This window comes from Colias croceus, chromosome 13, assembly GCF_905220415.1.
Source record: "Colias croceus chromosome 13, ilColCroc2.1".
Taxonomy (NCBI): domain Eukaryota; kingdom Metazoa; phylum Arthropoda; class Insecta; order Lepidoptera; family Pieridae; genus Colias; species Colias croceus.
The window spans coordinates 4,390,519-4,402,789 of NC_059549.1; the positions used below are offsets into that span (position 1 = coordinate 4,390,519).

The following is a 12,271-nucleotide window of genomic DNA, read 5'->3' on the forward strand; positions in this document are numbered from 1 at the left end:
GTAGAGTCATGGTAATAGTCGATATTACTGAATTATTGTACAAACTATTGCATAAGCATAAATGACAGTATTATTTTCAAATTAACAACAGTACGCTTTATTAAGATAATGGTTATTGTTTGACTGTTCGTGATTAACCGACCGTTCTGCGGTCTCATTAAAATGTAATTTAGGCCGTCTCTAATCTTCGACGTCGCATCCGCCGCTCGTAATCAAAATTTATGGAACGGAATCGTTTTAAAAGTAAGAAATCTGGAGATTTGTTACCAGCAGGGATGATTTAATAGTATTAACGTTGAAGGAATGAACTTATACTATAATTGAGGCCGAGTCATCGATGTACGAGTCTTCCAATACAATGAGTCAGCGTTTTTAGCCTTCAGGCTTGATATTGGCAAGTCAGCGGCGCACCTCGATCATTGCTGACTTGCGGGAATGAACCGCTCACTGCACTTATACTGATTGATAAACGATAGCGATAAGCCCTATTAGAATTGTTCCATTCATTTACACGGCCGTTTACTCCAGATGCGACAAGACTAATAGACGCCTTCAGAATTAATCTGCACTTTGGGCCTTCATCATAAATTAAATTTAGAATTGGAGATATGTTAATAAGAAAGATAATGCTCGAGTGAATGTGTTAAAATATTCTAGATCTCCATTGTTATAAAACTGTAATTCTTCTGTTACATAAACACTTAAATAAAATTTGTCTCCCTTCTATAATAAGATTTAAAATAATAAAACCATTAAAGGCAGCTGAGCTGTAGACATAAAACATCGTTGAAAATATAAAAGGGACGTAGAGTACTGACACGACATTCTAACGTTCTTAGTGCTCGAAGAAATTGGGGCAACTGTGGCTAGGGCTGCCAAACAAACTTTAAACTTTATCTATGAAATATATTATAGATAATCAAGACGAGCTTTTGTTTAGCCCCAAAACAAAAACTAATTCAGAGCACATAATATAAGCACCAAAACAATTTATATTATTACATTCATTGCGTCGATATTCATCATCATTGCGTTGATTTATAACCAACAAAAGGTCGTCTAACCGAATTCACCCGTTCGCAGCCCTACTGGCGGGCGGTTCTCCCTCAGGGAGGCAGAAAGGCCTGAACTGTTTATGTGCACAAGCTCGGAGCTCGAACATTATGCTTTGACAGCGCGCTGCGTCATCGGGAAATTGACAAACAGCCAGTTTATGGATCTAGGAAGTATTTTGATAGCTATCGTGTTAAGTAAACTTCGTTGTGCCGCCACTTTGAGACTAGACGCTTGCATGCTTTAATAGCTGTTCACAGCCATGAGACGCAATTATATTAGCTATAAACTGCTTACAGTTCATATTAATATTTGCTTATAATTTATTATACAAACTTCATGTATGTTTCAATGTAAAATCTATCCCTTTGTACATTTCAAATTAAAATTTGTCGTTTATAATACCTACTAGTTTATACAAAACGTAGTCTATAGTACACATATATTTGTGCGCTATAGTGTTATCGCACTTGCGTGAAAACATATAATATGTAAAAATAGATCAATGAACTAAAACGTATAAATCTGATCAAAGCACAAACGATTAAATAAATAAACAATAAATTGAACGCATCACTCGTCGATCCCTTGATTGTAAAACATTCAAATGCTGGTAAACATTTATTGATATGTAACCTTCATTTAAATAGAAAATTTTTGTTTTTAAATAAACATCTAGGTATCCATAAATGATTAGATATACCTACTACTATTAGGTAAGAAGATGAATTTTTTAACAACCTTACATAAAAATTTTCACTAATCTTCAAAAAGAGTTAAAAGATAAAAACAAAAGTATAAGTGAAAGTAACGTATGATATAGAAAGTGGCCGCACGTTGGACTGACCTAACGCAATGTGACGAAGTGGGCCACGGCGCTGATTGCACAACCATCATGCTTTTAGCCTCTAATCTTCGGAATACGATAATGTACAATATTGATTTCTTTACGTTTTTGAAAATGTGGAATATGTATATGTGTGTTTCTGTTTTCACTTAAATAGATTTTCAATCAATAACGTTGTTACTTTCTTTCCAAATAAGATTCAAATATTTTATTTATTTAATCATTAGGTAAAGGTATACAAACTGACTATTAAATTGCAGCTTAGTCTTTATAAACTTCAATGTATCATATTTCGAACAGTTACCGCCATCTATTAACAACCGGCGGAACTAAAAGATCGATGACACGTAACACGTGAAATATAACTTAATCCTTCACTATGAGTCATAAAAGAAGGTCACAATTCCGCGTTCGCGTGCAACGAGGGTGAAGTAGCAATTTCTTCATATTACTACTCCCCGCTGCGCCCTCCCTAGCGGAGTTCACGAACCGTATGCCATTTCAACACTTGACACTAATGACAGAACCGTAACGTGGCGAGTGCATGCGCCTGTTTAATGCCTCTACACCTGCTCCTTCCCATTTCGACGTCCTCGAGAATATACGCATAGTATTCAATTACGAAATCTTTTCATTTTAATTTCACGCCTCCGTCATACCACTTTTGTGGTTAAGCGTACTTTACCCTTAATGAGAGAGATGTTAAGATGAATTATTCAACACAATACAACGAAGCTTAAATACTTTAGCACTACGGAATGAAAATATAATTCACGTTACTCAGATATTTATTATTCTGGAAATAAAGCTCAACCTTTCATTAGAAATGTACTGTATAAAATTTCCTCAATCCACATCGCTGGCGTTGACCCGCGTCCTCAGGGAGTGTTCACAATAACTGACATAAGCATTTAATCTTGTATACAACTTTACATATTATTATAGAGACAAATATTTGATGAGAGTAATAAATGAAAGGTCAACTCTACATATAAATAGAAAACGCAGTATCTGTGAACACGTAAGTATTACATGTACAAAGTAACATAAGAAAATCCCAATTACACTAAAACAGAATGAAATAACACGAAGGCATAAAATATTATTACTAGACAAGCCTCTGAAACGTGGTGTGCATTAAACGTAGGGCATTTCAGACACACATAAAAGCAAACGATCCATTTTATGTCAATGTATTACTTGTATATCAGTCACCTTGGAGCCTACAATTCTTACTTTGTGCTACTCTAACACACTATACAACTAAATAATAATAAAACATTCAAGAATTTAGATTCAACAATATTACCCTCAACTTGCAAGCGAAATTTCTAGCCTCAACCATTTGAATAATCCATTTAATACGGCAATTAAAGCAGACAAAACTCTGACAAACTTAATGCTAAATCTAATCTAAAAACTAATTGCAGTTAAAACTTTCTTCTCTTTTTGTCTGCGTAAAACTTTGGATTGAACTTCGACCTCAAAACCACCGTTACTTAAAGTGCCAGTGTAAAAACTAAATGCTTGCAATAGATATGAATGCAAAGAAGTTAGGAAGTAATTAGCCCACAGCCCGTAGCGAATCAGATTCGTCTGGGTTCCGCATCTGAAAATCACGTTTCGACACAAATTAATCAACACGCTAGCGTTCGACGCTTCTAACTTTAGTACCTAAGTTTATTATTCGAATAACTAGGAAATAAAATATGGAAGCAATAAAATAAATGTGATCACTACAATATTGATATTGTTATTTCATAGAATAATCAAATCAATGTTTATTAAGCTAGGAACAAAAAAAGCTTCACGAATACTGTTAAGCAATTTTCTATTAATGCTCTTGTAATTACGAGTACCGTTTGCTCATTATAGCTTATTCAAATAGCCGATATCGACAACCATAACATCCCACACACTACCTATCCAACATTACAATCTCCGGCAATAAAATTGGTGCTGTAACTTATAAGAGCGATGTAATCAAATATGTTTAACGAGCCAAGCGTAGGTTGCATATTATCGTCGAAGTAGAAGCCAGAGGCTTTGTGGAAGGGCCTTTTATATGCACAATAAACAAGATAGGCATTGTACGAGGGCGTAGTGAACCGTAGCGCACAGGTACTGAATACACGTATACATAAATTACACGAATACGATCGAATTGTGTTCACATGGCAACAGAGCACACATTCATAACATAGTTGAATCTTGATTAAACAACAGCCCGCGCTCTATTGTTAAAATGTCGCACTGGAAATAATGTAACAGTGAAACGTGACGAAGTTCCCAGTTAATTTTAATATTCAATTAAATAATGTTAGTAACAGTTTTTAAAAGTGAAAACTGAAAGGAAGTTATAACAGAGTTGATTGCTTTTAAACAGTAAACAAGTTTGTTTCAATAAGGTCAAAGGAAGTAATTTCTCGGAAATTTCACCACGTGTAAGGTTTGACGCCCACAGCGATCTTTGTTATGTACTCGCTTTCATAGAAGCTTAGGAAAGGATTGAAACAAATTGAACACGATTTCAACAATAAACGTGTCAAATATCTGTGGAATATTTGATCTGTCAACAAAAATAATCACACGGTGCTTAGATTAAAGAAAATATCCAGAAATAGTTTTGAATTAAGGCAGAAGATGCCATGTCTAGTGCATATAAAGTAATAATACACATAGACATCGATTTAACGTCACAAAGAGAAAGGAATCACCACAGTCGCAACTTATCCGATCGACTTATTCCTTTCCCCAAGATTTCAAATAAAGACGCCATTTATTTGGCAGAATCGCAAAAGCTTTTCCAAATGAGAACATAAATTTGTCACAAGATTTTATTATACATACAGGATCTTTGATAGCGGGTGAACGGCCCACTTAATACCGCCGGGTGATTTATATTCACTTATCTCCTACTCCCGTTAGCTTTTGTAACTCGTATATTGGGATGTCCAACGTTTACAATACTGATTCTATTCCCCATCATGACAGTTATTTCATATTTGTTACGCATGATAGAGTGAGAGTTTTTCTTTACTGGACATTGAATAGTTTACCATATTGTTTTCTAATAAACACGTATATTTTGTACTAAATTTATGATACCTTCATTACGTTTGTAATTACGTTCCATAATCACATTGAACTATTTCCCAAGCGACTTTCCAAAGATAAAGTTAATTTGTAACGTTTCAACTAATCACAACATCGTTAACTAGAACCTATTCACTAAGAAATAAATTAATTATGTGTGAATTATCTATCGGCGAGTTAAAAACAGTTACGTAACTGAGCTCATTATGGTTGAAGTGATTACATAATGAGAGCGCTGGCCGACAGTCTGACCTTTCTTATATCCCTGCATACTATACTGCATATGTATCCTGTATATATTATCGATATCATATCACTGCACTGTGCAACTTATGCTCTATACTGTATACTTTATAGTCTATATATTATCGTAGGCTGAGAACACAATGATTGTATGGGGACTATAACCAGGTGAACACCCTTTGGGAATAATTGTTGTGGTTAACAATAGACGTTTGTGGCTTTCTATCAGGTGGCCCTATTTCTTTGTCCTCCTTTTGGTATAAAATTATAATGATCTATTTAAATTGAATAAACAACTGTCCAATGTATGTACATGTAATATGCATTTCAAAGATGTGAAATACTCTAATGAACGTAATAGCATTGTACTACGAAAAGTGTATTTGCCTTACTCGTATTTACGATTCATTCAAGGTTGAGTAAAATACGTTCATGTATTTTAATCCTTGTGTAAATATGGATTCTTTTCAATAAGCGTTCGCACTTCGCACGTGATGCACACTAATCGCTCTGAAATAATAGGATTAGACTAGTTGTGAGAAACTTTCTACGAAGAATGGTGACGTGTTATAAATTTACATAACACCACTGTCAATACTCTTTATCCTTGATTATATCATAACAATAAATTATAACTTTCTTGGTTAAATTATAATTAAAATTTCAATTAACTGTCTCCATAAGGATCCCTCACAAACCCGCCAGTTGACATTCCTATACGATTGCCAAAGCAAATCTATAAAAGCGACAAACGAAATTGCCAACGAGCATGGATATTCCCTCTCTAACTAGATTACGGCGTAAATAAGGTTAGCTACCGCTGTTGGCATTCATCCTATTAAACAATAAAATAACTCGATCGAAATTGCTATTTTATGCTAATGAGATTACTGATTTTAAAGCTCACTTCATAACACACAATCCCATTTATATTCATGGAACGTAACTAGACGAAGAAACGCTAAACTATTCAATAACCCAATTTAACTTTATTTAACTTATAAAAAACAGCATCATAATTAGCATTCAGTAATGGAAGACAATAGGAGAATTAAGGTCAAGCTGAAATACAAAAATGCGTTATTCAGTGGGCAGCGAGGCGAAACTCGATGTAATTTAAATAACGGTAACCAAATAATTAGCATAATATCAACCTTTGTATTATACACGAACTAATTGGATAAAAGCGCAATCGGTTGGCATAATCATGAAGGCGAGTTATACAATCGTGCTCGTAAATGACGTCAACCGTCGAGACTTGTTAAATCAAAACAGGAGATTAGCATAATAGCGCATCTCGAATGCAGCAGACGATTATCGTAAATCGGAACGCAATAGCGCCGTGACTCTGTGAACTTAGCTGGTATCACGCTCACGACTGCGCTAACAGACATCTTCCGTGAAACAATTGCATGGAATTCTCAGCGTTTGATATTCGAAAGTCTAATATCGGTTCGAGATAGAGCCACTAAGCCTTGTATGCGGGCTATGGTTGTATGTTGTCAGGTGAGATTTATTCACGTAGCTGAAACATGCGACGGGGTGGGCGTGCGTGGGCTGTAGACGGTAGAAACCGCCTGTACGTATTAAAGCCCATATATAGAACTTTATTACCTTCCACGAATACATAATATACAAAAATATTATCCGTTCAAAGCACCTGTTTTGGAGAGGTTCTGATAAAAAGACTAAAAGTAGGTCAGATTCAATTAATATGAAATAGTGCAATACAATAGATTTCAATCAACGAATGTTTATAAATAGTTTTGCCCCGGCGCGGTCGCTTTATGATCGCTGAACAAAGGAACAATAACGACTAACAAAGAAGTTAGAAAAGAACAAAAGCAAACATCGAAGCGGGTTAAATGAGCTATTTCCTTCCAAGACGACGTAATAACAATAACAAGGGATGACTTTGTGTGGCATTGCATAAAACGATTCGATATAAAAAAAAACTGCTCTGCAATCAATCAACCGATGAAGCGGAAAATCATACATAACTCGATCTATTCAAAATTTAAACGGTCTAATAAACTAGATTGGGATAACGGAGATAGTAAATTATTTTGATCACAGGTGTGAGTGAGATAGTAGTATTATCGGGGTGTGGCTATCAGTAGCTACTTTGTATGCGCTGTGTGCCTACATTGCCCGCAAATGCATAATACATATAACTTGCACGTTTGTATACGTAAGTGTATGTGTATTAGGCCGTGCACATGCCATTATATGCTAATTAGCTTTCCAAGGCGCGTTCACTGTTGCAGATTAGATTCAAGCGTAACCTTCCAAACAAAGTCATTTACATAATTGATACATGCTAGTTAATAAACACGGCAAATGAAAATAAAGATAAAGCCGTAATAAAATAAATGATAGATTTCAATAAAGTAGAAAGAAGTAAAGAAGAGTCTACGCTTATAATAAATGCGAAAGTAACAAGAGGGAATTACAAGTGCTCATTAATGTCAATGACCAACGCTAGCCGGTGCTCAAGGAGATAATCATTTGAAATATGTACCGGTAGTGCACGCTCCGAATGGCCACAAATCACCAAAATCACTTCACGACGTCACGCGTAACATTCAAACTCGAACATGTGACGATAGTGCGGTGAAAGGTAAGATGCGTTCCGTAAACGGTTCCGAGTTTAGACTATAGAGTAACCGAGTGTAGCCGGCGCGGGAGAATGGCGCAAACTGGAGCCGGGAGGGGCGGGGGCAGCCCCTCGCGCGCCCCAGCCGCCCCGCCACCCGCGCGCCGCGCCGCTCGCCCTGCCGGTCCCGTCCACCAGACAAGCTTGCATAATTAATTAGACTTCGCACTCCCGTCATATATTGCACCTTCCGCATGCAAGGTCATCGTTTTTGTTACACGCCTTGACAATATCGTATCGATTAGCTAATCACTCAGTGTACTAATTATTCGTTCAACGGTGTTTGTTTACATCGTTGCAAATACTGCAACGAAATGTGTAGACTAGAGCATACCGTTAAATCACACCTTTTGCCACACATAAATATTTTACAGTTTACAACATTGTATGAAATGTCAACCTATTACTAAAGAGTACTTCCAAAATAACTCAAAAGTTCCTGAACAGCTACAATAGCTGAATAATTTAACAATGTCCACAAAACGTGTAATAAATCTTCCTTCAAAACGTTTAATTAGATATGAAACGCGTAGTCCTCCAGGTCAATATGAATAATATTAACCTTCAAACAAAACAAGAACAAAGTAAGCAGTGAGTGGCACGATCAAACAGGCCCTTGCTAGCCCCCAGAGGAGTGGGTAGGGGGGACACGAGCCAGACGTAACCCGGCATCCCGACGCGATCGATATCCCTATCCGCTGCATGAGAACTCGCATTAACTAATTCTGACAGAGGTGGAAAGTCGGCCGATGTTGTTACAAACTTTACCGATTACCCGACAAACTCTTCCTACTTATATTATAAAATGTATCATGCTGGCAAATGAAATAATGACTTCAAATGTGTGTTACGTTATTAGAATATGAACGTTGAAATAGACTTTATGAGAGGAATGCGTTTAGATAAACTATTAGGGATCGTCACCATCAATTAGAAGTCTTAAGTCTTAACAATGAGAGTTATATACAAAGGATTAAAACGAAAACATTTTTAGAATCAAATTGCTACATAATCGCAAAATTGTTTCCATATCATTTCATCTAACAAAATGTAAAAATAATATCCGTCCTTACCCCACATAAAGTGATGATAAAAGAATAAAAATGCAAATAATTGTCATCAATCATCGTTAGCTTGTCCAACTGACTCGAAGAAAAAAATCGATTAATATTCTACTCAAGCCCGCGAATACAGGTATTTTAATCGAAAGATTGACGTTATTGATATCTGGGTTAAGCGTGTTGGAATATGGTGAATGAATAATGTTAATTAGGCCATGAATAAACATGAGATTAAATCACCCACGATAAAAATAGTGTTTGCGAAATGTTTCCATATTGTATTCAATTCTCAGGATTAAAGTCTAATGAATTTATACAGTAAGACCTCATACAATCGAAGAGATACATCGATAAAAACAAGCGTGTCAGAACCAATTCACTAGTAATAGGAAAACTTTAATCGATTCACGCGCCACTCTCACGACGCTTTACACGGGTGACTTTCAGAAATTCGCTTACATTTTCTTATATTCACATAAAGATTGCACACGGCAAAATCTTTCTCAAAACTTGCTGTATACAGAAATTCAGAGAGGTTTCGACTTTCGAGCGCATATTATCTTTTGTGCCTTATACTTTAATGTTTGCTAAGCGCAGTGTATGATAATTTATTAGAATTTGCCACAAGGTGGAAGTTGTTTCTGGCCGTATTCCAAGTGAGTCGGCTTCTCTGAAAATGTTTCTGCAAATTAAAGTCGGGATGAGTTCCTCTGGCTTGAAGCCTGTGTGTTGAAAACTAAGTTTATTTATTCATCTGGTCATTATATGAACGGAACCAATTATGTTCTGATAAATTATATACTATAGTGGTTAAAGAAAACGATTTTATTCACGAAAACTAGTCTAACGGTAAACATGACAAATATTTATAAGTGTTAGTAACGTGACTCAGTGGGTTTTCCGCGACCGAGGTTATTTGTAAATAATTCACTGCTCTAGTTAAAATAGCAAACGCTGATGATAGAAGGAATCAGAGTATCAGTCTGACGCATTAAAACTGAACTGAACCAATTTAACAAAAATGGCTGTTAGAGACTGACCAACAATACATATCGACATTATAAAACGCATATTATGCAACTGCAACTAATCTCTATTATTACGTATCATAAATATGCCTTATATGTTTACATTGAGCATCAAGTTTTATAGAATAAATGATAAAATTTTTTGCAATTTTATTTCGCAACGAGAACCAACAATAATAAGTTATTCTCCGACACGGATAGTAGTCATAAGATGAATCGTTCATAGCTACATAACCAGGGGGAGTGCCTTCGAAAAGGGTCGCTGAACCAGACAAATTGCTAAGAACACGTCCCCCTCTTGTCAAATTGGAACGCAATGCTGGACTTAATCGCATTATTTCACAGGATTTATGTCGACTCAAATTTTCGGTCGGATTAAAATTGTTAAGTTCACAAAGTGTGTGGAAATTGCTCATTTGTGAACGCCTAACAAGGACAACCTTGTTACCTACGCTAGTTACGTTTCGTTTTGAAATTTTCAAGCAAAACGATCCATTAAATAGAATATCTTATTATTGACTGTTAATATAATTTTCCGTATTTCCTGCTTTAGTACAAGTAATATTATTATACTGTCGCAGTGGACATAATATCTAAATTATGTCTCGGAATAGCGGCTGCATACAAAACGAGTACTTACTATCGGCCATTGCACGGGAATACGTGACATCCATAACAATAAATAGATGGAAACTAGAGGCATTTGACACATAAACTTCATTAGATGCTAATAATTTCTATTCACAAATTCAAATTAATATATGTATAGAAATTGAATGATAGATAAAATATTTTTCCCTGACGTATCAACTTACATTGAAGCAATTTATGTGGATAAAGCAAGCATATTTGATCAAAAGAAAATCTTTGATGTTGCAAAAGGGCTCTCGAGTAGATCAAATTCGAAACGAGCTCGTTCAATAAATGAATAAGTTTTCTTTATGTAGCTAAGTATTTTTTTTTAATTAGACTAACTTCTCTGTCTTTTACAAGTGACATTGAAGATTCAAGATTGTCGAAATCCTTGCAAAAATGATCCTCTAGTGTCCAACTAAGCAAAAATTAAATGCCTATTCATATTTTGTTTTTATGAAAAAATGAACAAATTTATATTATGACGATATACTTAACCGTACTTACGTGATAAAATTAAACAGATGCACGTACGAAGACGGCGTCAGTTGAAAATAACACAGTAGACATGTTTATGAGCTAATACTAAAAGCTAATTATCTAGTCGTGTTCCTCAAGCGGTTGATCTAAATTAGATTTTCGCAGAAGTTTTCAAGCCAAGTATTCCGCTTGCGTCCAACTCAAACACCCCACGATTAACATTAGTTTAAAACAATGCCGGAGCAACTAAACTAAGTTCTCGCTCGCTGCTAGTTCGATATTCAAATGAGTTTAGTGATGCAGAAACTCAATCGTTTAGAGTATGTTCCATATGTTGGATTTTACTTTAAAAATTGTGCACGAAATTAACCGACCGTGTTTTTTACGTTAGCAAATTATTGTATGTGTAGTCGTACAAGGGTCTGTATTTGGTCACGTAAGTATCCATCGCTATGTGAATGCTTATATTTGTAAGTTTACTGTTTTTATTGGTAGCACAGGATAGACTCAGAAGAAGAAATCTATTAGTCATTTCTGCCATATTTAGCTGAACGAAGCAAGCGGCGCTCAGGTTAAAATTGGCATATGCGTCACCGGGCGCCGGCGACAGGCTACAACTTAGAAGTACAGGAATAATTGACGGCAATGCGAATGTATACATTTATCATTCACGTCGACTTTTCTCAACCTTAATTAAATCCTGTTCTAAGATATAATATCCTGAATACAACTTGTCTGCTTCCTTTAACCTCAATGAAAATTTGTTGGCAATGAGATATGAATTTTGTTCGCGTGTGTCACTGTTTAATAATAATAATAACTAGCAATTACGTTTAAAATATAATTTCACCGTGTATTATGTTCCACAGATATTACATAGATGCTTGAATAAATTTGTTATTTCTATCAGTCATGCTAAATAAATAAAGTAACATAATTTCTACCTCGCAATATTGCTTTGGAGTTATCAAGATCCTTGAATTATTAATGAAATCTGGCAATATTCATATCAAAACATATCACGAGGAGAACGAACTGGCAATATCAAATTACTTACTTGAAGATTGGAACGAGATCGTCTAGGCATTACTCCCACGACTTCTCCCCGCATAATGGATTCAATAACTGTAACAAGAAACAAGAATCAGATATAATAAAACCGTAATGAAATATC

General features: G+C 35.5%; 1 protein-coding gene across 4 annotated transcripts in view; it reads right to left on the minus strand.

The window, feature by feature from the left end:
- The window catches only part of LOC123696966 (lysine-specific demethylase 3A-like), a 132,273-nt gene that overhangs the window by 75,645 nt on the left and 44,357 nt on the right, over positions 1-12,271 (minus strand). For 2 of the 4 annotated variants that reach the window (XM_045643365.1, XM_045643364.1), the window contains exon 6: positions 12,155-12,222. In XM_045643365.1, coding sequence (XP_045499321.1) covers positions 12,155-12,222 — 68 coding nt within the window. Of the gene's footprint in view, positions 1-7,760; positions 7,785-12,154; positions 12,223-12,271 lie in introns of those variants that run through there. The other 2 variants (XM_045643367.1, XM_045643366.1) reach the window with 1 other exon arrangement.